Here is a 27,866-nt window from a genome sequence, read left to right on the forward strand (position 1 = left end):
AGTTAAACAATTCACTATGTCCTTAAAAGGTTGTAAGAAAATCTTCTTTCAAATTTATTCTGGTTATTCATTTTATTTTACCCTCCGATAACTTGACATGATTTATTTAGTGGGCACCACAGCTAATGGACAAATTAACTTACTGTAATAACTGAAGCTGCCTTGTCAAACTTTCTTGTTCTTGTACACATTCCATCACAGTTCTCTTCTCCCTGGCAAAATCAAGCAATACTTCAATCAAACTACAACAAATAGCCCCATGTTAAAACTTCTATGAGGTTACAGTTAACTTTTGAGAAAATGAAAACACATTGTTTACACACTCAGCAGACAAGACTCCTTCCAAGAATTGTGTAAAGGTTTTGACAGAGGTGGGTGGCTTCACATGTACATGTACTACTAGAGGTGACTAATTATTTATCTTATTAAAAAATCAGAGGAACAGCCTTGCAGAATGGCCCGCTAAACAAAGTAAGAAGGAATTTTGGAAGATTTTTGGCAGTCACCAGTTACTTTTGACAATCCTGATGTTGTACCAGTTTCTGCAGCCTTTTATTAGTTTCCATTAACTTACGCAGTAAGCTGTGATTCCTGTTCTTCATAATCATTTCTTAGCTGGGCAAGTTCACTTCGCAGGATAGCTAAGTTAGTCTGAGCATCTGTTAACTGACTTCGCAGGAACCTTATTTCCTGAATAATAAATAAATGGTCTTTTTAATATTCACACAAACTTTTCTGGTACCCCATTCATACTAACATTTTAATGGTGACTAAAATGGTTTCATTGTACACCATTTGTTGGTTTTTAAGAAGCTCACACAAGAAAAAAGTGCCAACATAGTCAAAACATTTTCACTGTTTGTTGTTGTTGTTGTTGTTGTTGTTTTAAAATAAAAGAATGCAATTCAAAATATAAATATTGTCAATTTGCTAAACACTCTTTTACCCTATTCATGTGTGAAACATTCAAATGTGTTCAAACATATTGGAATCTTGAAATTAGAAGATCCTCGCAGCTAAGAACACTACTGAAACTAGTAGTTGAAAGTAGGACCTGAAAAGAATTTCAGGCCCGGGATTTGAACCCATGACCTCTGCGATACCAGTGCAGCACTCTACCAATTGAGCTAACAAGCCAACTGGGAGCTGGTTGTTAAATATTGGAATCTATTGGAATCTATTGGAGGTTTCAAAAAAAATTTAGAATTTAACAATCTGAAGTAACTATTATCATTACTTGAACTTTATCATCTACTTCCTCCTTGATCTTTTGCTCCTCAGGCTCCTTTTTCTTCAGCTTTCCTTCAAGCTGTAAATAAATCAAACTTGGGGTTAGCTTATGAAAACAAATTTATATGAACTTTTCAATTACATCAAATTTTCAATGCACACTACTGCATATATTATTGGATAAACCAGTTGGCAATCATTATTTTTGTACCTTTTGTACTCTGGCTGTTAAAGTTTGTATCTCTTTATTTTTATTTTCCAGTTGCCAGACAATATCCAGGTTGGACCTCTCTTGTTTGCTTTTTTCCTGCAAGATAATTTAAAAACTGATTGGCAAAGTTTAATTATCAGCTGAGGATAGAAAATACAGGGAATAGTTTAACCAAACCTAAATTCCCTAACTGTTAGTGACTAACTATTGGTAACCAGATGTGAATATGAAAGCGATCTTCGGAGTAATGAACACTACTTAGGCAGTAGTGAAAATAAGGTAAACCATTTTCACTACTGCTCAAGTAGCGTTCATTACTGCGAAGATTGCTTTCATATTCACGTCTTTATCCACAGTTCAGATATATGACTTTCATATATTCACAGTCGATTATTGGTAACTAGGTTTAAAACAGAATTATTTCTGGCAAAAGTTTGCTGGCCACTGGAACACTTTACTTAATCTAGTAATGTATTATAATAAAGAGCCAAAAAAAAATATTGATATTTGTCATTCTTGCGAATAAATGAATTGGTACAATCAGTTGCTAATGTGTATATTAATTAATTATTTGCTAACCTCCTTTCTGATGCGGGACTCCAGTCTTTGCATCTGTTGTTCAAGCTCATTATCAAGTTGGTCCATATGTTCTGAGTGTTTTTCACATGTCCTACAAAGTCAAGCATAGACTTCACTACTTGATGGATTAGAGTGTGACATTAAATAAATTTGACATCCTAAGTGATCTTCATCAGTCTATCAAGCTGGTGCCATTTCCATTCAACAAGGGAAAGTGCAATTGGCCACATTTAAAATTCAGTAGCTGGCATTTAGTTCACCAATTTTTGTGGCAAAAATTAAAAAAAGCAAAAAAACGAGGCAAAACAAGAAACCTGGAGAAAGCACAACTCTCCCAATGCCAGAACCTGCTTTTATAATTTTCACACTAAAATGGGTTTGTGAACCTTGAGGCCAAAAACAAAAGAAAATTGAGAAGAAAAATAACTACAATCTGCTGTACCTCTTGAGCGCCTCTTCCAGTCGTTGATTCTCAGAGGAATAATGTTTGACATCTCTAACAACACTGAACAGAAAACTTTCCAGTAAAGCTACGAGCTGTGGTGATTCACTTGAGTTATGCAGGTAGTGGAACAAATCAGACACATACTCTTGGCTAGAGAAAAAAATAAAACAAGTTATTACAGCATAACAAAGACTAATGAATTTTTTTCTTTGGCTGAAAAATCATATATGATTAATGCCCTTCAATATTAATCTATTTTTTTCTCAGCATTGTAATCACCAGGTTCAGGTAAACCTCTTATACAATGATATACATACAAACATTTCTTCCATGTAGTGGGGTCAGGGAAAAGGAGGATTGATCAGTTTAAAAAAATAGATTCCATGTTGTTGCACATCTGTTTGAACAGTGATAGATCACAGAGGAATCTACTTGTTTTGCATGAAAAAAGGCAAAATGTTGTCACTGGTAACATCATCAAAGTGACTGTCCTCCAGTAGATCATAAGTATGATTGTTCTTTTTGGGAATATGAAACAAAAACACCCTAATTTAAAAATATTAAGATGACATTATTCTAAAATCCAGAACTGAGTTCAATGGATTTTCAGGTTTATTTAACCCTTTAACTCCAAGAAGTGATCACTATGCAACTTCTCCCTAAAATGTTCACACAATATCCAGCAAACTGACAATGAGAATACTCAAACTTATCAGGTAGAAGTTATCTTGATCTAACACCAAATTCTGGTAGCTAGTATACAAGGAAATACGTTGCAGTCACAGGGGAGAATTAACAATCAGATCTTGGGAGTTAAAGGGTTAAACCTCAGTCTATTAGCGACTGACTTTTCTTTCCAAGATCAGTGAGGTGTCCACAGATGGTCAGCAGCTTATACAAATAATAAATGGCAAAATGGCGTCAAAGCAGCGAGAAAGCGACCAGCTACAGTGATCAGTGGACTCTTTCTTCACAATAAGGCAACGTGAGTGAAATTCTACATGTATATATAATATATATTTTTCAAATGATTTTCAAAGTTATATAGAATGTCATCTTCGGATGATAGGAATCTATCTTGAAACTGCTCTTGAGGTACGCAACATAATAAATTCCTTGATGGAATAATTGTGCGATGCAGGTTGTAACTAACAACTTTGTAAATAACTACTGCCACAAACTTGAAGTCTTCGATGATCGCAAAGTTGTAGATAAGAATTTGTTGACTTTATATAAAGCACGCTGTGTTCGCCATAAAACTATTAAAAACAGATTATATAATTTGTCGGATCGCCGCCAAATCAAAGCTAGCCATGAAGGATCCATACAGCTACCGCAAGCTATTATCAGCACCATAAGCGCAGTGTTAAAAAGGCTTTCGAGCCTCAATATTCGTAAATACATTGTTCATATAGTCTTGTGATTACCTGTTGTTGAGCGAAATCCTCACCAACGTATTGGAAATCCTAGAACCCAATCTTCTTACCGAGCTACATTGCACGGAGTCGCATGCTAATACCAATACTAATCGTGTTCTCTCATGCTTAACTTAGCGCAAATTATTTTGAATGCTTCAAGAATATCAGTTTAAAACTCAATATTCCAACTAATTTACAGAAATCTTAATCTACCTCCCAATATTCACGGATTTTTGACCGTGGTTATAAAGTATATAAACCATATGGTTACTTTCACGAGAATTGGAATCGATGGTGACTTTGGAATATTTTTGATAGCAACAAGATCGAGTTTGTTAACAACAAACGTGACTTCATTTACCTCATTAGTGATTGCTCAAACATCAGTTGGATTTCTTCCATAGTAAACAAGATCTATCGAAAATTTTACGCACTTCAATGTAAAGTCGACCATGCTTCGAAAACAAGGAAGCAAATGAGCAGTAGTTTTAGGTTAAAAATTAACTATTGAGACATGTTTTGATTGCGAGCTACATTAAATTATCCAGACATTCGAACGCTTCCCCATTTATGGTCCCCGAACGAACACTGCTTTGTCAAAGCATCAGTAAGACTTTGAAACGGTTAAAATGTTACTTTTACTGATAAATCGTTTAGAAAACCAATCAAGAAGGCAATAACCAATATTTACCCTGACAAGAGCTCCCTGACTCCCAGGGCGTCCAGCAGTTTGTCGAACTTTTTTCTTTCTTTCTCCGCGGTGGAAAGTTCCTCAACGTCCGCCTCGAACAACGAGCACACGCGTTTAAAGCCTTTGGAAAAATCTAGTAAACTTATCTTGTTGTCTTTGTCCGCATCAAGCTCATTGAACAAGTCCTCAATTTCTTGCTTTGTCAAATTCAACTCCGCACAACAACATGCTAGTTCAGACTTCTCGATGAAGCCATTTTTGTTTAAGTCCCAAGATCTAAAAATGTCCTTGACTGTGTGCTCAATATCGTCAGTCACTTCTGAATCCATTTTACTTCATTGTTAAAAAAAAAATCTTGAATAAAACTGTAAGATTTGAGTTGGTCGCATTTGGCTAAAGGCGTCGTGAATAAAAATTTTTTTTCCCTAATATGATGCGTAGATAGTTTTGCATAAGAATTCAAATGCAACAGGTTGGTGGTTAATTACTGAAGCACAGACAAAGCAATTATGAATATGACTTCGTTGCATGTATTGTTCCGAGGGTCAAGGATCCTTGGGTACGTGAACGTCAATGAACACCCACAACAGGCTAACCTCACATGTGGCTAATTACGTCAGGTTACAGCGATAATGGAACTGTTTAGTCGGCAAAATCGGCTGCTTTTCAATCCACCGCGAACTTAGCCGTGAGCTTTTGTGCCGATTTAGCGGCAAATTTCTATAAGCCGCGTTTTGTATCCGAACAAATCATCCGTAAAGTTGAATGTTTGTTAATGTCGACAGAAAGTTACCGGCAAATTCTGTCATGCCGAAGATACAAATTAATTACTGATGTAGTGATGCGCTAAATCGCTGTCAGAATAAGTTTGAATGATCGCAGAAATTAATACATTATAACAATTATCGATATTGACTTATTGAAGTCAACCATTCAAAATCTTGCTAAAAAATTACGAGGTTGATTGGTAAATTTACGTAATAACACTCTAGTTCAGACGCAGTTTCCGCATTCTGTGGGAGAAATATTTCTTAAGACGATGTTTCTAATGATATTCTCATCTGTACTTGATGGTTTCATCTCAATAGAAAAAATATCACAATATATCATCATAGAAGACTTGACCGATCAGCTGAGCAATTTTTGGCGGGCTGTGGCGGGATTAGCTGAATAGTCCTCCAAGGTAGTTAATACCTGTGGGACTATTCGACTTTAATTGTTTTTTTTTCTAATGTTGCGTAACGCTAGGATGAAAATAATCCTTAGATAACAATAAAAATAGCTATTTACCTCTCTCGCAATATCGGTTTTTTACAGAGTACACCTGTTATGGAATTCGTAACTGGCTAATGCTAACCAAGTCCAGAGAACCTGAATTATTTTCCGAGTCAAAAAATCCCGTAGTGAAAAAGAAATAGCTCTTATATCAGCCCAGGTACAGTTACATTCGCTCTTTGATAAGCAGTAGAGAACATTTTCCAGTTACGATTACGCTAAAAGAACTTGAATGTGACTGTACGCTCTACAAGTGTGTGTCCATTTAACTGTGAGATCATGCTTTGGAAGGTTGATGATTTTTTTTTCTGGTCTTAAAATAGTAATTGAGAATGTATTTTAAACTTGCCAATCACGAACTATATATTCCGTGAAGTGTTTTCGGTACGAAACTAAATTTGGCCTTAATCAAGGTAAAACGTGTGGGGAGATATTACTTCATATGTTACATCCACTCATCAATGTTGATCAACTGGCCGAAGAATGTGAGTGAATAGATAATAGAAAGTCAAGAATTCTCTTCTGGTCTCCAGGGTCAGAATGTTTTTGTAGAGAGAAGTCATGACCTCTCTTCAGTACTTTGAGAATTGCGAATGGAAACGTTCCATGGTAGTAGAAAGTGGAAAAAGTTATTGGTATTTAAGCTCTTGAAATGTTTTTGGTCTGTTCTGATAATTTATTGTGTAGTTCCAGGTTAAGACTTCAGTTGCATCATTTCGTGTCCTGTTCATGTATAGTGAAAGGCGTTTTGATTTTTAAATAAAGGATTTCCCTCAAAGTTCACTTAGCTCGTTTTATACTAAAGACAGTGCCTCAGTTTTCTTTGTCAATTCAATCTGTAACAGAGAAGTCTATTCCGGATCAGTGGTAATTAGTACAGGTAATAACATGATTTCGAGTGCAATTTGGTGTTACCCCTTTAACCCCTGAAAGTGACCAGAGGCTAATTTCTCTCTGCTTTATCACCACTGAATCAAGCAGTAAGGTTATGAGAATATAGGAAATGACCACCCACCCAAGAAGCTCTTGATTGTTAAACAAATGCTCCTTGTCAGTATCAGTTGGAAATGTATAGATATCAGTATAGAGAATGTGCAGGTAATTTAGTGTTAACAACTGGGTTGAAAACGTAAATTAGCCACCGTAAAGGGTAAAAAAGCTGAAGTTTCAAACGTTAGCCCTTCGTCAGAGCGACGAAGCTATCGCTCTGACGAAGGGCTAACGCTCGAAACGTCAGCTTTTTTACCCTTTACGGTGGCTAATTTACGTTTTCAACCCAGTTGTTAACACTAAATTACCTGCTATACTCTCCCACCGACGCAGCACCACAGTTTCTTTAGAAACTTACCCCTTTAGAGAATATGCATACTGATCTTAGGGTGTAAAGGGTTTATAAGCACGAGTAAATTTTTCAAGGACAACAAAACTGCACGAGCCTATAGGGCAAGTGCAATTTGTAGTCTTTGAAAAATTTCCAACTACTTACCTACACCAAATTGCACCAGAAATCATATTTTTACTTGTTAATAATTTACATAAGAAACTCATCACGGAAAGTCAAGACGAACGAAATTTTTGCTGCGCGCGCTATTTGTAATTTGCACTTGTGTTACAACTTTGCACTCTTTTTACAACTTTGCACGCGTTTTACATGAAAATACACTCGCTTTCAGTCAGTCAGTCGCGCGTAATTTTTTCATGTATGTTATAAAGCACTTAATAATTCCTTCAGTAGAATTACGGACCTTCACTTTTCAACAGGTCACATGTTCCTGAGGGATAAGGAAGCTTGATTGGTAAGAAAAACAATTTTTGGAGCTGCGTTATTGCACAAAGTAAGCAAAATATTTGTTGAGAAATGAACGTTGAATTGTTTTGTCTGACAAGGTAAGAGTCAGGCTAATCAATCGTGTATTAATCGCGAAGAAAACATGTGATTTTGAACGAAAGTCTAATTCTGTTGCGACATCACCAGTGGCACGTCTATATCGGATTCCAAAATGAATAGGCATGAAATTTTTTGATTTTAAACAACTTTTTCACGGGGAGAGAAATTTAAGTCATTCTAACTTATCATTCGCACTAAGAGCACACATCTTTGAAGCCTTTAAACTTTAAGAGTGACCAGCATCTATTTTCTCCTCACTGTGATACAGCTGAATCATTCATTAAGATTACGAGTTGAAGAAAAAAATGATCACCAATCAAGGAGGCTTTGATTGATGAACGAATTCTCCTTGTTAGAACCAAAGGAAATGTGTAGAGAAAAGTATGGAGAAGATGGATACTGACGTTGGGGTGTAAAACGGTTAAGACATTGCTGCTTATTATAGATGAAAAGGCATCGATTGTCTCTTGTGCGAGTGGGTGTTTCGTAATATAAAATATAAACTGATTTTATGGCGAGAAAAGAATGATTACGTTTCGTGAGTTAAAACTCCCAGCAACCAGCTGCCTGATGTGCAACTCAAAAACTGTCCCATCTCGACGCTTTTTTTTTTATAGAAAACAAACTAACTTTGCCTTTTTTTAATTGCGTATTTGCTTATAGGCGGCGTTGTGTCATATGTGTTCGTTACGTAGTTGGCACCTGCTAAGATAAATTATTGAATTCAAGACTCTAGAGCTACACTGATACAATTCCTTTTTTTTTTTTAATCTATTTTGCCAGAATTTCCTTTTAACTTAGAGTATAAATTTTGAAGTGACACTATTCTAAATAACGTACAAAACCGTAAAAATATTGCTTTAGCAAATGCTACAGCGCGATAATTACACATCAATTTTTTCATCAAGAGTACCTTCTTGTTATTATTCGAAAAATTGACACTTTATGAACTTTGTTTTCATTTGTCTCTTTGAAGAGAAAGAGAAAATTTTGATCTTTATAATGGCTCGGATCTGCAAGATAAATTCACTTTGATCGTTTGGCGTATATCTGTTTAAGACTCTGGTTTTGATTAGTGCAACACTTTGTAATCAGCACCTTTGCATATAGACCGCCGGTTTATTTTTGAAAAGAGCATCCATCCCAGTGAAATTTCCCTTTTAATTTAAAACTGAAGGTGACAGGAGAAAGATCTTCTCGCAGAGAATTTGTTAGAGAGAAATTTAGAGCCTTAGTTACATTCAGTTGAAGTAGTCGTTGAGAAACAGGATGACCTTGACGATAAAAATTGCAGATTAAGGTGCATTTTAACCCAAAGGTGTCCGATTATTTGAAGGTGCATTGTTCTAGTTGTCAACTTATGCTAGACCAAGAGGTATAGATGAGTTAAGGACACGTTGGGTATCAAGAAAAACGAAAGTTTTTGTTTTTCTTTTTTCTTTTTGCGTAAACTAAAAAAAAGTGTCTAGGTTATAACTAGCAAATACAAATTTTGTTGAACTAACACTGCTCCATGCGGGTTTTTTACCTCCTACCTGCGCTCAAAAATCGCCTTTTGGTTTTCGCATTCTTTCCAAAATAGAGCGTTTTCTTAGAAACCAGACTTTAGTATCGATTTGATTTTTATATTAAAATTTTAATGGAAAGAGTTCAGGTTTGAATAATTTCATGGAGATATGAAGTTGGAGGGATCTCTTCCAGCGGCGAAGACATCCGGAACATTGGTGACTTTCGAGTCGAGTTGAATTTTTCAATCTGTTTCCACGCTACAAAACTGTTGGGAAAACATCCATACTAATGGATCAACAAATAATATGGAGTGAAAGAGATTGAAAGGGAAGTTATTACTTGTTGGTTGGCCTTAGATATTACGATAGCTTAAACGAAACCCGAGCATCGAAAGTCAAGCTTCGAAAAACGAAAAGAACAACAGAGAGAGGAATATTTTTCCAATGATATGAAATTCAGAAACCAAGTGAAATTTATCCAATGTCATTTGAATAATGTTTGTTTTTTCGGGGGAGAGAGTATGAATAATAAATACATTCGACAGAGATAAAGTGAGGGCTAAAAATAATTTACAATTTTAGATCTTTCGTATTTTCTAAAATGTACGATAGGTGTACCATTTGCGATCAAGATTCTGAGCGGTTTGAAGCTTCGTTGCAATTCTCTTTTTTAAAAGAAGTAGTTTTGATTCTCTTCTTTAATAAATGCGAAGTCCTAGATGTGTTTGGGGCTTCTGCTGTCCTAAAATTTGATTTTATAGGACGTGATATCCCGTGCTGATATTTTAGTGATCAATTTTTTGGCCATAAAACTCGTTATTTGTGCGTGTTATTCATTTTGTAAAAAAAAATTGAAATATTCCCTGTTAGGAAACATCCCTTGCTCTCTGGCACTGAGACGATTAACTAAACTTATGAAATAAATTGTGTGGATCAGCAAAGTCAACTTAGAAGCGAATCAGCGTCAGAAGTTTAAAACGATAGTGTTATATTTGTTTCGTCGAAAACAATTTGTCGAAAATGTTGTTAACAAATTCAGTTGATATTCGTTTGTGACATTCCATGTTATATACGACCTGATTTGACTTTTACTAACAATATAAAAACAAGTTAACTTATCTAGACTTGATACATTCTGCAAATTAGAATTCAAGTACCTCACGCATGGGTTAAAAAGGTTGTGATAAATGCCGTAAAACTCACCTGCATGCAGAGTGTGGTTCATTTTGGTGTAAAAGAACAGAGAAGGACTACTGTCCTTGCGGGCAAAATCACGCAAATGCCAGTTATTTTGTAATTGAGACTGTTTTGCTGTTCAGCGCCAGATAAACTAGCAATATCATGGATAAATCGTATATAAATTGCTCAATTTTATTCTAGTATTAAGCTGCATCCTTCATGAGTTTTTGTCGATTTTTCAAAAGAATTAGCGAGTCGGGTGTTTTACCCCGCCTTGAGAACTGGATATCTCCATGAAAATTACTCAAGTTGCTTTTTAAGGTCTCAAGTGGATGCACGACTAATGGTTGTGTTCGCACGCGAGTCGAATCAAAAACTTCACGTAGATATTGTCGAAGAGTTGTCACTGTTATTCGAAGCGTGGCTTGGTGGTAAAAGCAAACGATTTGTACTTGATACTATACGTAATTAGCGAGTTTTAACGGGGTATTACAGAAATACAGTCGGTGAAATTAAAAAAAATCAATCATGCGTGAGTAGCGGGTTGATTTCTGGGTGTATATATTTCTTTCTGGCAATAACGTAAGTCAACGTAACTTTTTCTTCTCAGGCCTACGCAAGCTTCCTCACAATTTTCTATGAAGAATTCACTTACCCACTTAGTAGACTAAACTGCTGTCCCAGTCGGTCTGTCAAGTCCTCGTAGTCAACATCAACTGATGAAGATCGGTCAGATTTTCTCCTTTTTACGCCCGTCACCACAGACTTGAACTTTTTAAAATTTTCTGAGAATTCCTCGATGCTTATTCTTCCATCCTTGTCTGCATCAAGCCTATCAAAAACTTCCGCTAAATCGTGAGCGTCCAAATCGCAGACTGCGGCTAATTCCTCTCGGTCGATGTACCCGCTTCCATCTAAGTCTACCGCACCGAACAAGTCACGGGGTATCACATCCTCTAATTCAGCCATAACGCAAGATTATCCCATAGGCGCCTTCAAAGTTCCCAGTGTGGAGCGCTTTATCGCGAAAATTCTGTGTTATTTCAAACCTTGGTGAGTCATGTTTTTTTCCTCTTACCTACAGGCTGCGCGTTTTGCGGTAGAGTAATTATTCTAGTGAATCGTCACTTAGACACACACAGCTGTCGTGAGTGGTTCGTTTTTAGCCACCCGCTCGATCTTGGCGCGATTGTAAATTTCCTGTCGTGAGCAGCCAATCAGCGTACGTGATTTACAAAGAAAACAATATCGACCAGTTAAGCAGCGATGTGACTGGCAGAAATATTAATGGCATCATTACCGTATTGTATTTGAATATCGAATGTCAACTGTTTGCCATGGTTTGTCGGGGAAGTGCGACAACACTTCCATGTTTCCTTCGACAACCGACGGTGCAATGTTAATTCAAATTCACGGAAATATTAAAATTTATTCACTGTGCATTTGATCATCACTCAGTTGTTCATCTTAAGAAACTTTTGATATAAGCTGATAACGAAAATATTGACAATAAATCTATAGAAATAAATAGAAACTGTGGAGCTTTTATTTGACGGTTCATAAATATGACAGATCAATATTGATTGCGAAATAATTGCCCACTCAAAGCAGAAGTTCTCGAAGTATTACTTAAATATTATTTAATTTAAGGTTTTATTTTTGCCTAACTTAAGTGAATTATTTCACAAAAAAAAACTCTTCGAATGAGCCTTATTAAATCGATAAAAGAGCAATATCTCTGAAATTATCTAAACTGGCCTCTATGTTTCTTTAAACAGAGATGATTTTAATGCGTCCATATTTGAGGTGCACTCTATCATCAAACGACAGATCGTCCATCTCTATTTCACCCCAAGAGGAAAACAAGGAAATATGCCTCATGCAATTCTTGGCTACCAAATTTTAAAATTTATTAGTTAGTTTCTTGTATGAGCACAAACAGAACAATTGAATCAATTGCTGGCAATCAAGTGTGATCTGAATACAGAATATAAAAGTAAACGAAATTGAACACAAATTTGAATGCTTATCTGAAGAATAAATATTAGTTTTCTTCTAACGAAGCGTTATTAATTTACAAAGGGAAATGATTTCACAGCAACGTTGGCCTCCATCAGCATGCTTCTATGAAAGGTATAAACCTTATGTAACATATCTTTTTTTCGGCTAGTATGAATAGTTTGGAAGCCTTTGATAAACTATACTGTCTTTATTTCCCATACGGACTTACGTTTAAGTTAGGGGAAAGTGTTCTATCTTTTTGTTTGAAGTAGTCATGTTCGTAGGGGTGATGGTTCCGCTCAATAAATATTCTTTCAAAAAATTTGATTCGTCACGTTGAGAGGTAAACTATCTCAGAAAACATATACTTCACAAGTCGTACAAGCATTACATGTCGTCCATGGAGATACCAACAGTTCGTAAGAATGAAATTCGCATCTCTGCGCTGACATGAAATATCCTTAATTTTTTAAAAACGTACCAATATTTGGTCGCCGTTTAATTTCAAAAAGTGTTTTCCAGTTGTGGGAGAGCGTGGAGAAAATTTTGGGAAGAGATGAGAATAAGCAACAAAGAGATCGTGGAACCTGGTTGATCAGCCACAGATTAGACTCATCTACTCGCCCTCCAAACTATGATTTCTGCGCGCCCTGTGCTAACTTGATTCAGAGAATTTTTTAAGCATTTTCCAAATGGCCAATGAAAGTGTCTTGATCAGTTACAAGTCAGTGAGCTGTGGTGCGGCGGAACGAAGGTAGCTTTTTTCCATCGGGTGATTCCTATCACCAGCTTGATGTGGGAAGTTGTGGGCAGGACACAAAGGTCACGTCTGGGTGATTCATTAACGACAACTTTTGTCATGTCCAAGCCTCTCAAATGATGGATGGTGTGAAGAGGGGGATGGAATGGGTGGGTAGTGCGTTCCTTCCTTCCTCTGTATCTCAAATAGCTTATGAGTCATCGTTTAGAAAACAATTACGGAGTTGGACTTATGGCACACAATTTCACAATTCAGACTAACAAAAATACAACCCTTTATCCAATGAAATATGAAATAAGAATATTTTGCCAAGCCGTCTGTTAGAGATTAACTTTTATGCAAATACCATACAAGGCTAAAGTTTATGATATTCAGCTGAAACATTGCATAAAAGTCTGATATGATTTATGAAACAGGATAGTTAAAATGAGACACAAGGTGACAGTTAAACCATACTATAAACACATTAACTTTAGGGCGGCTCAAGAAAAATGTTTCAAGCCATCCATTTAGTTTAGGTGCAAACGTCAATCCAGTTGAAATAAAGTGTTTTTTTATTTTTATGGAAAGTTTAAACCGACACTTTGAGCCATATCTAATGATAATATTATTCCTTGATCTCGTGTTCGTGACTCTACCATCACAATAATGAATTTAAAACCGCGAATCCTCTCCGTAATATTTCCTCTTTAAGTTTGACAGATTTGTCCGAGAAGAAATCTACAAAAACTGAACTATAGGTTAATAGAATCTTATGGAAATCGAAGCAAGAGAACTAAATGGCACGGAACTTAAATTTCTATTTAGTAATTGACTACCCTCGATTAAGTGCCTCCTCCAGTTGAGTGCTTCCTCCATCGACAAAAAGATTTAGAATAAATGCCCCCTAAAATAAGCACCTCCCGACCTTACCTCCGTCTCCTAGACGAATATTAGATAACAAGAATAAATTCTTGTCTTCCCTATCACCTCAGTAATTGGTGATGCCTCTTTACAACAGGAAATATCTTTCTTTCCCTTTAAAATGTCCTCACACTTTTCAGGCTCATGAATTTTCTTATTGTTTCTTTACGAGCCAACTCTTTTCTCTCAATCATTTCTCGATTCCTACATTCCTGGTGATGACTGTAAACTCTCAAAATTATCTGCGTTCCATTCAATAGCCAAAATTGAGTTCTTAGTATTCGAGCGTGAGGGCCATACTGAGGAATATTGGCCCGAGGTCGTGGTAGTTTAAGTGGTTTATTGTAAGACACTTGGACCAAACTTGTTTATAATGAATTTGTGAACAGAAATACACGGCCTATGACCGTTTCCACGGAAACGTTCCGTATGGCATAATCCTGACCAAGTAAGAATTAATGAGAACACTCAGATTTATCTCAAGAATACTTTGCCATATAACAAAGTTGTTTACGCGTTATTGTTATTTTACAAAGAAAAAGGATAGTACCTGACTACGACTAGACCATTCTAAAAGGTTCGTTATTAGTTCTTGGTAACTGATGGCTTCTTCTTAATTTTGCCGGTTTTTCTTAGCAAACGGTACATGAGTGTTGTGGATCTTTATTTGAAAAAGTCTTCTTTCGCATTCTTCCTCGAAGATCAGGTTTTAAAGATGACACGAATGGAAATACTGCTCAATAGAAGCTATATTGAATTAAGTACAGCGTCTTATAGATAGTCTATGACTGCATTTGCTTACTGTTGTACAGTTGTTAAGTAATGCAGTAAAAGAGCAATGTGGTGTAAAATGCAGAGGGATCAATGAACAGATCTTTTCGACGCCAAACTTGTGACAAAAGGAGGACAAGTTTGAATGTGAGTCTTTACACCAGTAGATTGACAGGCCTGGGACAGGACAGGAAATTAATAGAAAAGGTACATGTTTTCAATTTGCATCAAATGTATGTTCATGCAAAATTCCGCCACTTTGTACGGTCGCATTCAACGTTACATGAGGCGATTAGGAATATTAGTTTTTCTTTTCTGAAAAAGATTTTGGTCCATAGCTGGTGAAACTTACCGTCCCAGCACCTTGCTGCTACTCTTTGTTACTCCTGAGTTGGGAAAGGCACTGAGAGGCAGAAGACTGCAAAGCACTATGATTCGTACCAGTACTCAGGGTTAGCGACGATAGTTCATTACGAATTTACTTTTTCGATCATACCTGGTTTGCGTGCTAGAAGAAAAGCTCGACAACGGTTTCATTACCAGTTTTCCTCCAGCATTTTATCAGCCCAGTCCCTCGCTGATAGTTGGTGGGTACCCATTCGTATTCTGAGATTAATTGGCTTTACAAAAAGGCAACGCACATAGCGCATTACCAAGACGGAGATAGGAGACTGGCAAGATATTCGGCACTGGACTGGTACATTGTGGGTCAGATCCCAGAGGGCAGTATATGATCGAGACAAATAGTGGACGATTATCAGGGAATCATTAAAGGTGGCTCGTCAATGTCAGTTGGGTTTGTCCACCTGTTGTATATGATTCGACTGCGTAAGACGTTAGACTGGCAGTCACGTCAAAGAAACTTACTTTTAGTGAATCGCGTAACTCGGTTTTCTGACAGGTAGACAGCGGAGATTTGTAAGTAATGGTTTCATACATCTATAGCAACATGAAAATTATGTCACCGCCTTAGGCAAGGTCAGTTGCCGCGTTTATCTAGTGCTTTTTCTCAACGAGTTCGAGATCAGCTCCGCGAAAGACTCGGTGTTGTTGAATTGTGGTTGATATAGCACTAGGCCCCTCGAGTGCAATGGAATAGACAGTTCGGATCGTCGTGTGGTACAGCTTCTAGGGTGGTCCAGCGAACTTTGCACGTGCAAGGAGATTTCCATTCAGAAGGCAGGTTACGCTAAACTATTCCTTAAATAGATTTTATTCCGCAGAATACCTCTCTCTATATTTTATGCCATAATTTTTATGAAGATGGCAAGTTTACGTTTCATGTTCATTGCAAACTTATTTGGTCAAATGAGTGCTTTGTTTTATTCTTAGATCGTTGCCATGCTAAGTAATAAGGAAGACTATAGGCAGTTTAATTATTCCTGGCGTCACGTACAGTGTTTCAGTGTATGGTGTCTTTAAAGCTCTTCTTACCACGATTCAGTGCGTTCTAGAAAAATACCATAGGACATAAATTTTCAAAACTTCTCGAGAAATTCAGGCTAGGAAAATTTACAAAATGATTGTGCAGTTAGATAGAGCTTCGTCCTCTTAGAGAGTTTATTCTCAAGAAAAAGGACACTGAGTATTGTTTTAGAAATAAATCCCTAAAAGTTCCGTTTAAAGGATTATTGTGCAAGTAGTCTTATGTTCAAATGGAATATAGCGTTGTAAATCTTCAGAGTTCTCAAACGCCTTTACAATATTAGGCTTGTTATCCTTCGTTTTCATATTTTTGAAATTGTTGATTCCTACAAAATATTACAGAAGTGATTCTATATCTTGTGATGAAAAAGAGACTGATGTTATTCATACTTGTCCCTGATTGACTGTCTGATTGACCGACTGACTGACTGACTGACTGACAAAATGTACGACCAACTGAATGGCTAGTTGGCTGGCTAGTTGATTGACTGCATGAATAACTGACTGACTGACTGTATGGCTCACTGTCTGACTAATTAACTAGACGAATGCTGCATGAGTGACTGACTGACAGACTGCGTTACAAACTGAATGAACGACTGACTGACGCAATTGTAGGCTGGCAGGCTAACTGATTAAATGACTGAGTGGCTGACGGACTGTATGGCTAACGGTCTGACTAACTAACTGCATGACTAAGTAACCGACTGACTGACCAACTGACTTTTTGACTTGCTCACTGCCTGACGAACTAACCGACTGTCTGATAGTTTGACTTGCTCACTGTCGAACTAATTGACTGGCTGGCTTAATGGCTGTCTTAGGTTTCAGTTCGTAACCCAGTAGACAAACTCAATAATATAGTGTCGGCCATGAGTGCCACAATACAATTATTAGACCTTATGACAAAAGAAAGAAGCTTTTCTGACCACGTTCCAAATAAATACTTGACGTTAGCCAACGTGCCTTAGATCACTCTTTAAGAAAAGTCTCGTGTATTTTCCAAAGCCATCTGTACGCGAAAATATGTTTCCTTTGTCTCTTTTAAGGAGTACTTTTTTCTTTTAATTAACGAAAGTGCTAGAGATGAAGACACCTGATAAATGACCGATCATATCGGAATCTGTTTTCCTGATCTATTTTTTTTTTAAGTGATTTTATGCTGATTATGGAATCGAACATTTATCATAAGACCCATGCCGCCCCGTAAGATGACCGTGCACGGTGGCGCGAGAAGGGCCGGACAAAGCTTTACGGATCCGCGAGATGCGAGCTGAAAAAAAAAAGAGTGAAAGATAGTGCTGACGAGAAAATAGTTGGCGATTCTTACATGTCTACGTATAGCTAAGAAAAGGTCAAGAGGATGCCCTGCACATCAAAAATAAAACTACACTAACCAACAAGCATATCAATATCGAAGAGAAAGGAAAAGGTAGCTTTATTTGACTCAAAGAGTGAGTCAGGAAATCGGATCTATATTCGAAAGGGCGACCGGCTCTGCATAGCTTGAATCTGTATATAAATGGTTGATAGAATTAGTATATGGACGATAAAAAAGGACCAAAATATTGCCTGTCTGTTTATTAACTTATTTCAATGGGGAGAACGGAAACCAGCGTGAATCGGGGCCTTCTATGGCTCTTGTTTCCCATTCTCCCTCAAATTATGGGAAAGGTCGAAGTTGGTTTAATTTCGTGTTTCTATCTTTTTCATTAGTAATTAAATATTGTCTTTTTTCACTTATTCTCGTAGTGAGTAGGACAGTGTGTATTTCTTTCTATTAAATTTGGACAAAAGAACAATATTTGCGCGCGTTTCCTGATGCTGTTTGGGTGGTTTCCGTTGAGATGTTTGGCAAGTTTTCTTTGTTAATTAACGCCATAAAGTGACGAGTTTTTGAAAGCCTGGCAATTAGCAAGTTTCAAGAGTTGACTGAGTTTTCCTTCTTCATTTCGTCTAATTATGGAACTTAGATCATGTCCAAACACTACCGAAATATAAAAAGACACAAAGCCAATCATCCTATTGTTCTGGATCTTCTATCATGTAAAATTCCGTTAAGAGAGTTTAAGCGGTCGCTATCTGACCTTCGAAACGATAACTTTGTAGACGCCGTTTCTGGCGTTTTACGAGCCCTTTTTTCAATTTTTATCTCTGATTTCTGAAAATCTCGACGGAACATCTTTAAAGAAGTTAAACAAAAATTAGGTCAAGTGGAATATGAAGGATTATATTGTCTGTCCATTGTGTGGCCGACTTGTTAAATTGATATTTAAATTTGTATGGCTATGACTGAGTATGAAGTAACTAACTAGTGGTTAATACCACTCGAGTGGTTAAATTCAATATTTGCCAGCAACTGAGTAGTCATCAAACATTCACGGTTGATCTCGCTTATCTATAACGGATCTGTGTACGCAACTTCAAAAGGCCTCTAGGCTTGTTGTAAATTGATTCATCTGCATGACAATAAAACTGTCAGAAAACTTTTCAAGAACGCTGTGTTTATCATGAATATGAATTACTAGCCAGACCTTCAATTTAATTGCCCGCTGTTGGGTCCTTTTAACCTTATTTTTTACCTCGACGTCGTAGAATGTATAGATTAATTAAATTCTCTTTAATCCCGCCAAAGAGCAACAATGCAATGAAAATCACCATTGTTTCTGTACCAGTTTGGAAATATACTTATGGCAATATTCGCTTAAATTGGGCATAAATATTAAAGCAAACATGTTATTAACTTTGAAATGATTAATCTCACGGATGCCCAGCTGTGTTCTAATGAAAATGAGGTTTAACAAGCAGCGACATTTTTCACTTGAAATCAGACTTTCACTCGTCGCTTGACATTGTACAATCCACAAAAGCTTTAGAATTGAAGATGGACGCTAAAATGATAACAGTAATTACAAAGAGTCATAGTAAAGGATCTCTGAAATAATTAATTATTCAAGTAAATATGTTGAATACTTGCTCTATTGTGTTTTGTCCTTTTGATGTTTGGAATGATTATGGTAATTAAAGATTTCTAAAAAACCCATTGTTCACATGCAACGCCAGAAATGTAAATAGCTTTGTCGAATATTGCACACGAAACTATGGCTTTGAACTGAAGGACAGAGCAGTTGACACGGCTTGCTACTCACTGGATACACAAGAGGGATAACACACTTACAAAGTTTTGACGTAGAGACAAGATAATAATGAGCAAGACGGATCCAAATCACATAAAGAGACCCATGAATGCCTTTATGGTTTGGTCAAAAGAGAAACGAAAAGCCATGGCCAAAGAGAATCCGAAGATGCACAACTCGGAGATCAGCAAAGTTTTGGGAGCGCAGTGGAAACTAATGAAGGACCAAGACAAGCGAATTTACCAAGAGGAGGCCAAACGACTACAAGAGAAACACAGTCAAGAACACCCTGATTATAAATACAAACCAAGACGAAGGAAACAGAAGCAGATAATGAAGAAAACGACATATTCGTTTCCCTACCCAGGAACAGAGCCTGCAGTCCATCCTGCCGCCATGAAATTAACGGCGTATCCACCATCGATGGCACCCGATAGCATGTATCCGCAGTATCATTATCAGATGGCAGCTCAACACGCTACTTACCCAATGTATGATATGGCTGCAGTACATGCTCAAAGACAAACTCACGCCTTCCCACCGGCTGCGAGTCATGCTAACAGCGTGCACGATTTACCCTATCCAGTCCGTCCCACTGAAATGATGGTGTCTCCAACAGGCCCTCATGGACACACGGCCAGTCATCTCTACACCAGCAATATGGAACCAGGACCCACAACAAGTGCCGTTTCAGCATTTTCCTCGGCGGCACAAAACATTCATTCTCAGCAAGTAACAGAGACCAGCCCACCATACCCGCAACTGTACACTCAACGACATGTATAGGTTTGATTAACGCGCCTTATTATTACTTTGTGTATCTAACGATACAAAAAGACAGCTTATCTTCCAATTCATGTGTCAAATAGAATTTTCCAACACTTGACATTCAATTACTAGCTAAGTTTATATTTACTCTTTTGTAAGGAACGATTGTAAACAGCACAAGTTTATAGGATTATATCTGTGGATCTGCGATCTGTATATGGTGAATATGAACTTCATGGATGATTCACAGAAGACCGCTAGGAGACACTTGGCACAAGATAACAAATGAAAAATAAAACCGGAGTTCAGTCTATTCAATTTAACGGAAAATTATTTGGATCATTTATTTTCTTATCTTACTGATTTACAGTTTACACTCTCGTAGAAGCAACATCTGCGATTATCGAGAGAATTTTTCTTTGTTTGAGGTATTTATTCAAGGTTTTCACACCTAAATCTAAGATGGCGGGTACATGTAGTCATGTTCTAAAGTTGACAAATTTTTCTCATTCTACTGGTCTTATCTTGCGCTCTTTACCTCGCCACTGATCATGCACGAGTGAAAATTTAATTCTTCATGTGAGCTAATGCACGCTGACGTGAAACTCGTTTGAGCGTTATCGTAGTAATAAAGTATGAATATTCTGTTATGCTTTTTGCGTGAATTGTTTGCGAACGATTCTTAGTTACCTGTACAAGGTCAAATACTATGATGCAAAATAACTAATAACACTACAGTGATTATGTTTCATTAAATAAGAGAAAAGAAGCGTTTACTTCAAGGGCAAGAACTTTATAGACTTGGTATCCACAGGCAACACTGATATTCTGCCAAAAACGTCTCGGTTTCTTAAAAATAGGAGCCCTAAATTTTGTGGTTAATTATTGATAATTTAAGGAAAAGCTCAACTATTCCTAAACCACCGTCCAGTGATTTAGCATTTTCGACGAAAACCACGATAAAGGAAAGCAACCTTCAATGTCTAAGGCGCATTGAATTCCAACTTTGATATGTCTACCCTTTTGTTATGAGGCTATTCAAGTCAAATTTAATGGCGAAATTACTCGCTGCCAGTACAAGAAGCTATAAAAACTATACAATAAAAGGGTTATACCTTTTGAACAACACATTGTAAAAGTTTTCAAAAGTAAATTCAAAGGAATCGCTCAGCCTCAAACTTAACACTGTTTTTTTCTTTGTGAGTAAAACTTTGATAATGTAACTTCTTGTGGTGCGTATAAACACTCATTTGTTTGACTAAAATGGCGCCTACGCAAGAAAGCGGGTGAAACAAAGCGTTCTTCTCAAGTTTATTCTTTAATTTTTTGTCTCGTAAGACTCTGCACAAAGCTTTTTTGCTTTTTGACATTAAATACATCGTAAAAGAAAACATTAGTGATAAAACGGGAGACTGAAATAGCCATTAGCAACGAAAATTGCAGCGGTAGCACACGGGAAAGTGTAAGATAAATGCTCGAGTGAACACTAACGAGCATCTGGGAAGGAAATATTTAAAAAACCCACCTCAAGTCAGTTTAGCTTGGCGACAAATGTTTTTTAAACATTATAAAACTAATGAAATAACGAGTAGTGGTTTATGTCGAAGCCCCTTGTTAATGAATGTAAAATAAGCAGGCAGTGAAGGTCACAGAACAACCTGCCGTCGTGTTTCGGCTTATTTTATTTTCTTGGAGAATTTGCATTTGCCCTCAAGCGCATGAATGATGAGGTTGAGCACTAGAGTACAGAGTGCAATAAAAATCAATGCCTCTGTTAGAGAACCATATCTGTGGATAGTTAGTTACGGTGGATTGAAAAGAAGTTCGGTTTATTGTATGGCAGTAAAGTGAGACACACGGTTCGAGGACGAATGATCTTTAAGCTTGGTTGGGTTCGCCGCGAGTGCGACATTTTTCAAACTATTGTGTGAAGTTACACCTGTCTTGGCGGACAAAACAGGAAACAGCTGAATACGAAAACTAAAGATTTTTCTAACGACAGTTTAATTTCTTCTGGACAGGTCACTTAGTATTCTTTCTTTAACTAAGACTGCAAAACAGAAGAAAGAGAACGCTTGTGTCCCGTCCACTGGATCCCAGCCACATGTTATTTACAACCTACTGAACTACGCTAGTTTAAAATCATTCCTTTCTCGACACGAGTCCGGAAAACTTGGCCAAATAGAAACAATTCTTATTTTTCTGTGCCGCACGCAGAGAGACTTATAGAAACACATTGAACCAAGTTGTCAAAACAAAGTGACAGCTTTTTTTGTGTGAATAACGTTAAAGAATGAGTGTTTTTTTCAGTACTTAGTTCAGGTTATTGAATTCCAAAGCTACTGGAATTGATAAACTATGCATTCTTAGCAAAAAATTAATTTGTATGAGACGTTTTTTAGTTTCCTTTCATCTTATTTGGATCTATGTCTTCTCTGCCTCCTAACTTTAATTAGGGTAACAGCTTCCTAACAACGTCACTAGCTGTATTAACAACCGAACCTTCGTTCGTATTTTTTTTAGCTTTATTCAAATGACTTCAAAATTGTCAATTTACTTAGGGAAAGATGTACATAAAGTTTAAAAAGCTTTTAATGATAGTGGCGGGCTTTTTTCTTTGCTTGATTTTAGTCCCTCGGGCACAACATCAATCTCCTCCCACTAAGTTGAGTACGTTCATCGTGTATAAGCTACCAGTTCTGTCAATAACGTTAATCCACGATCTTTTAATTAAAAAAACGCCATTGAATTTGCCGACCGGAATTGCGATTTTCATCTTCTTTGTTTATCAAGAACCCATAGACTGTGGAGAAAAAAACCACAGACTGTATTCTCGTAGGATCTTCGCCAAAAGGTCGCGTTCAAATTATTCATCTACCATTAGACTTTAAAGTTCAAACCTGATGTCAAGCCACGAAATTTAACATTTACTGAGCCAAAATTTCTTCTTTTTACGATCTAGATGACCCAAACAATATGACAAATTTTAAAGATAATTTGTTCCTATTTAGGCCATCGCGAGCTAGACAACGAAGCAATCACAGAGACCATAAGCGGAAAAGCAACCCACCATGACGCCCTTTACTTTCATTAATTTCCTTTGAAATTGTGAATAACTGGTGGTGTCTAAATGAATAGCTAATTTAGATTCAACTATAATCCTATGAAAAAGTATCTTTTTTCTAAAGAATCTATATGGATGTATATTTGCTTTAAGCCGTCAAATAAAGAGAAAGAAACATTTTATTTTAGGCTTTCATAAGAATATTAAGAGTCTTGTTCCAATATTTATGAAAAATTGCATGAGTCAATCTTTGACTCGTAAACAACGTGTCAGAAAAATTTGCATATGAATTTGCCAAAATGACAAAGTTTTAGAAAAATCTGTTCGACGGTCACACCGGTGAGGTATTGTGAGAGCGTTCTTTGAAGCGCTCAATTGACCAAACAAGAGTCGGGAGTTGCTTATAAATGTTATAGCTACTTTCTTTTTAAAGATTTCTAAAGAGACTGACCCATTTTATGTTCTTTAAGGAACTGAACAACAGCCCTTTAATTGCGAAGAGAATGAATACTATGGGAATAATGCTTGCAAGAGAATTAACCCCTAAGGACGTTTTAGCGTTAATTGCTTTCCTAATGAATTTTTGCTCCCAATGAAAGAAAGGGGTCAGTAACATTGAATAAAAGTTGATGACCCACCAACATTGCTCAAACAGCGTGTTGATTAAGAAAGTTTCGTGCAACGCGCCTCCCTGCTGTGCTTTTACACGCCTCTCATTGCGTTTGCGTGCATGAGCAAACATATTGAACGGTCATAGGAAGTAAGACAACATGTGGATTGCCACGAGAATCTTGTTTATACTAACAGCGCGATAATTGCCATCTGCGAATCCGCATTTCGAATTAATTTCAAAAGAAGTAGCAGTATTTTTGAAAACGTTTGCTTACTTTATAAAGTTGTCTGTTACATCTTTTCACGAGAGAAGGAAGATATACAAAAAAAAGCGGACATTTGAGATTTAAATAAGACGATTCAAAGTTCAACAGAAGGTGAATGAACAGTATTTTTATCGAAGAATAACTAATCAAAACTGCAGTGTATCTTTTAACACGTGTTTTATTATTTGTATTGAAAAAATCGGCGAAGAGCTTTGTAAAGTTGAACAATATTACCCCTGAAGTTTTTATGTTAAGACAAACAATTTTCACCGGGATCTGTCAACATGGATCAAAAACAGAGGCTATACTCAATACAGTTAACTAGTATCATACAGGTTCACGCCTAAACTTGATTTCATAGAATCGACGAGAAATCATTATAAAAATCGATTAGCAAATTCTGGAACATATAACTGGATAGTTCTCTTGGTAATTAAAGTGGTTTTCGTCAGTCTTTGTTTTCGATGTAGAGGAACGGCACAACCTTAAGAGAAATTAAAACAAACAAACAAACGTATTTTTAATTATATTGCAACAAATAAGCCAGTTCTCATAGGCTCATTATCATAAAACATCACTTACACTAAGAATGTGTTAACTTTTTGATGAAGCTGAAAATAATAAAAAAGTTATTTCAGCCTTTATGTCACTGATATGGTTGATCTAAAATGACGGTGTTTTATCGCATCTCAAAGAGATATTAATGCCGATTGTCACAGTTACTTATCGGTTAGCAATAACTGAATGTTGTTCCTTGAAAATGTCACGCTAGTCATTATTGTCATTATTTTTGTTGTTGATGTTTTTTTCTCGAATAGTGTCTGTGTAGTCAATAAGAAGGCCAGTTTTGGCCAGCTGCCAGCCCACTCAGACACCAAGGTAAGGATTCTGACTTACAGCTTGAACGGAGCTTACTAAGTCACCAATGTAATCTGCGGCGATGAACAGAAGTATCAAGGAAGCCAAGAAATCACTAATTCTTGCAGCCTGTGCTTATATGTAGCCTGTGCGGCTAAACTGTAGTCTGAGCTAGATTGAAGCCTACGCAAAGTTGTGCCCTGTGCTTAGTTGAAGCATGTGCTATGTTGAAGTCTGTGCCAAGTTTTAGCCTGTACTATGTTGGAATCTGTGCTATGGTGATTAGTATACAAAGCTTTCGCAAGGGATTATCACACTTTTGTTTCTTAGCGAATCTTCAAGCTTGCAAAAAATCATGAAAAATCTAGATTGAACAGTGAATTCAAATCGTAACCTTCTCTAACCTTGTTTTCTCAGTCTTCACAAAAACTATGTTGTTAGTTTAATTTTACATCTTATTCCTATTACATCTTCATACCTATCAGTGATGCAATCTGCTCGAGTTTTTGCAATACATTGCGCACGAGTGTTGGAAATCATTGCACTTGAGTGTTGAAATCATTACCGTGATATTGAGACATCCTGAATACATAAGCAAGAAGGTAGCTGTTGAATGAAGGAAGATGATTCGGCCACAGATGATTTTTCAGTGTCAACTGATCGAAGAAATTTATCTAGACGATCAACCGCGACAAGGTATGGGCGGATAATTGCATTCTTAGGCAGAACTTTCATTAGGAAGAGAAGAATATTAATGGGCTTTTATATCGTGTGATTCCTGGGAAAATGATAGATATCTCGGAAGGAAAACTGCTCGACATCAATAAAAGAAAGATGGCCTCTTGTGAAGAGATCATCTTTTCAGTTCCTTCTAGTTTAGAAAACGGGGTATTTAAAAGGAATTATGACAAGATCTTCTTTCTCGACTAAGTTCTGCCAATGGGATAAAGTATCAGGTTAAAGGTTCCTCTGCCGCAATTGATAACGAATTTCGCCCACACAGAAACAATTCTGAACTTGAATGGAATAGCTGTCAAAAGAAGAATTAGCGGCATGATTGATCACATCTCAGAGTTTTGCTTGCCGCCCCGGCAAAGTCGGTCAACCAAATAGTTTAAGAGCCTATCAGTTCAATAAAAAGTGTTCCTGGGGGCAGGCGCTTATATTATTTACATGCTCAAGACTTCTCGATTCGTTTACATCAGGGTCTACGTTACCTTTTTCCAAGGTACAATTTTATATTTAGGAATACCTGTATCGATCCCATCTTGCTTTCTTGCGTTAGAACTTCGAAACAGACGTAATCCAAGCCAGGGGCCCGTTTCTCAAAGGTCCCGCTAAGTTAACGGGCTCATAAAGCTATATTGTTCTCAGTCAAGTTGAGGGTTTTAAAAGTTTTTAAAATTATACAGTAAAACTATCAGGTCAAGAAACAAAATGGAATGGTTAGAGGGCCAGAACCTTCTTCTCTTTTCTTTCTTTTCTTTTCTTTCTCTTTTTGATTTTTAAACATAATATGCCTTCGGGCCAGTTAAGAGCGAGTGTCACCAAAACATCTTGTATCTGACTCTTTCAGATAATTGAAACGATTTAGTTTTCGCGACGGAAATTCATTGTGAATCGTTCTAGCAGCAGAACATCATAAAATTCAGATGTAAAACTAAAAAAATAACCTCTTCTTGTCTTTTATTCGAAGTGACTACAAAATTGAATTTGACGAACAAAATATGCGTAGTACTTTACTTTTTATTTACAAGGTCTTAGCATTAATGCAGTATGCTTAGAATTTCCACGCAAACATTAGCTTTAAAGGTGGTATACAGGAACAGGATATTTGGATTTTGAGTGGAACCAGCCCAGTTTCTGTCTCACAAAAGTGTACCAGTGCCTAACAGTTACGCTCACTTCAATCTTCAATTATTTAATATTGTCGTGCCCTTCTCTCTAAACTTGACAAATAACCGTATGTTAATTTGCTTGAAATACACCTCGATTCCAACTGAAAACGAATACAGGTATAAAGGGGTGCTTTGTTTCGAGTAAAGGAATTAATTATTTGCTTTTAAAGCTCCAGCCATCCACCAGAAGACGGTCACTGAAAAAAAAATTGCCGATGTATTGGCAACACTAGCTAAAATACAAAGTGTACCCTCTTAATCAGCTATTTTACTTTGTGCCTGACGACATAATGTTGACGTCTATCAAAATTGTGTGCATTTTCTTTCTTCAGAAATGGACACAATCACCTTGGAAGCCTGTAATATTTCGGCGTATAACGTATTTCACTAGAAGTAGACAGATGCATGATTTTTTACTAAAAATGAGAGTTAGGCTCACCAGGTGGACTTGTAAACTGATATTGTGTAATTTATCTGGTGGATTTTGCTGCCTAATGCCAGGTGGTATGTCAGGAATACCATCTGTTACAGGAATTTTGAATTTTCCAAAGTGCAACAGCCCATCAAAAGCAACATCCCTGAAGGTCGCCTTCAACACCACGATGAGACAAATATATCTGTTTCTGTTCTCTTTTTTTGCCTTACTTATCACGTTGGTAGCCCCAATGGTTATCGGAAAAGGGCATCCCGAGAAAAACGAAGAGTCTCCATTTCCAGAGACAAACAAAACCGCTGCAGAATCTCATGATGAAAAGCAAAACCTCTCATTGAATCGTATCATGATCATCAAGGAAAACTACAGCTACGAGGAAACAAATTTACCCCAAACCCTTCGAGGAAAATGTAAGCTATCTTTAGATCGACTAAATATATCATGAAATTAATATAGCATGTGATCTCAGTATGGGGTATATACTAGTTCTAAAGGGAAAAGGCATCCACGTTTAACGTATTGTAGGATGGATAAGAGAGAGTGGTA

General features: G+C 36.9%; 4 protein-coding genes and 1 long non-coding RNA gene across 19 annotated transcripts in view; 2 read left to right on the forward strand and 3 right to left on the reverse strand.

Annotated features, from left to right (window-relative positions):
* LOC113666851 (ras and EF-hand domain-containing protein) overlaps positions 1-5,433 on the reverse strand; it is an 18,669-nt gene extending 13,236 nt beyond the window's left edge. For 7 of the 12 annotated variants that reach the window (XM_089201496.1, XM_089201494.1, XM_027182643.2 and 4 more), the window contains exons 1-7: positions 4,575-5,046; positions 2,463-2,615; positions 2,021-2,111; positions 1,442-1,537; positions 1,238-1,309; positions 575-690; positions 144-212 (exon numbers count right to left, since the gene is read on the reverse strand). In XM_089201496.1, coding sequence (XP_089057622.1) covers positions 144-212; positions 575-690; positions 1,238-1,309; positions 1,442-1,537; positions 2,021-2,111; positions 2,463-2,615; positions 4,575-4,903 — 926 coding nt within the window. In that variant the 5' untranslated portion in view covers positions 4,904-5,046. Of the gene's footprint in view, positions 1-143; positions 213-574; positions 691-1,237; positions 1,310-1,441; positions 1,538-2,020; positions 2,112-2,462; positions 2,616-3,892; positions 4,527-4,574 lie in introns of those variants that run through there. The other 5 variants (XM_089201501.1, XM_027182645.2, XM_089201499.1 and 2 more) reach the window with 3 other exon arrangements.
* The window catches only part of LOC113666885 (inhibin beta A chain), a 26,847-nt gene continuing 2,335 nt past the window's right edge, over positions 3,355-27,866 (forward strand). The window contains exons 1-3 of one of the 4 annotated variants that reach the window (XM_089201503.1): positions 3,355-3,450; positions 24,950-25,010; positions 27,548-27,730. In XM_089201503.1, coding sequence (XP_089057629.1) covers positions 27,553-27,730 — 178 coding nt within the window. In that variant the 5' untranslated portion in view covers positions 3,355-3,450; positions 24,950-25,010; positions 27,548-27,552. Of the gene's footprint in view, positions 3,451-24,949; positions 25,011-26,105; positions 26,218-26,465; positions 27,731-27,866 lie in introns of those variants that run through there. The other 3 variants (XM_089201504.1, XM_089201502.1, XM_027182685.2) reach the window with 3 other exon arrangements.
* Positions 11,076-11,935, reverse strand: LOC149049076 (ras and EF-hand domain-containing protein-like). Its single transcript, XM_089201509.1, has one exon. It carries the CDS (start codon positions 11,391-11,393, stop codon positions 11,076-11,078), a length of 318 nt encoding a protein of 105 aa, XP_089057635.1. The 5' UTR covers positions 11,394-11,935.
* LOC113666878 (uncharacterized) lies at positions 19,336-20,839 on the forward strand. Its single transcript, XM_027182676.2, has one exon. It carries the CDS (start codon positions 19,491-19,493, stop codon positions 20,205-20,207), a length of 717 nt encoding a protein of 238 aa, XP_027038477.1. The 5' UTR covers positions 19,336-19,490; the 3' UTR covers positions 20,208-20,839.
* LOC149049077 (uncharacterized) lies at positions 24,292-25,230 on the reverse strand. Its single transcript, XR_016185212.1, has 2 exons — positions 25,029-25,230; positions 24,292-24,615 (listed from the first exon to the last, which is right to left on the reverse strand). It is a non-coding gene; the product is annotated as an uncharacterized LOC149049077 (long non-coding RNA).

This window comes from Pocillopora damicornis, chromosome 3 (assembly GCF_964200805.1).
Source record: "Pocillopora damicornis chromosome 3, jaPocDami1.2, whole genome shotgun sequence".
Classification (NCBI taxonomy): Eukaryota; Metazoa; Cnidaria; class Anthozoa; order Scleractinia; family Pocilloporidae; genus Pocillopora; species Pocillopora damicornis.

What these genes read in the sequence shown, in the direction of transcription:
- LOC113666878 (XM_027182676.2), top strand. Translation starts at nt 19,491, where the DNA reads ATGAGCAAGACGGATCCAAATCACATAAAGAGACCCATGAATGCCTTT.
- LOC149049076 (XM_089201509.1), bottom strand. Translation starts at nt 11,393, where the DNA reads ATGGCTGAATTAGAGGATGTGATACCCCGTGACTTGTTCGGTGCGGTA.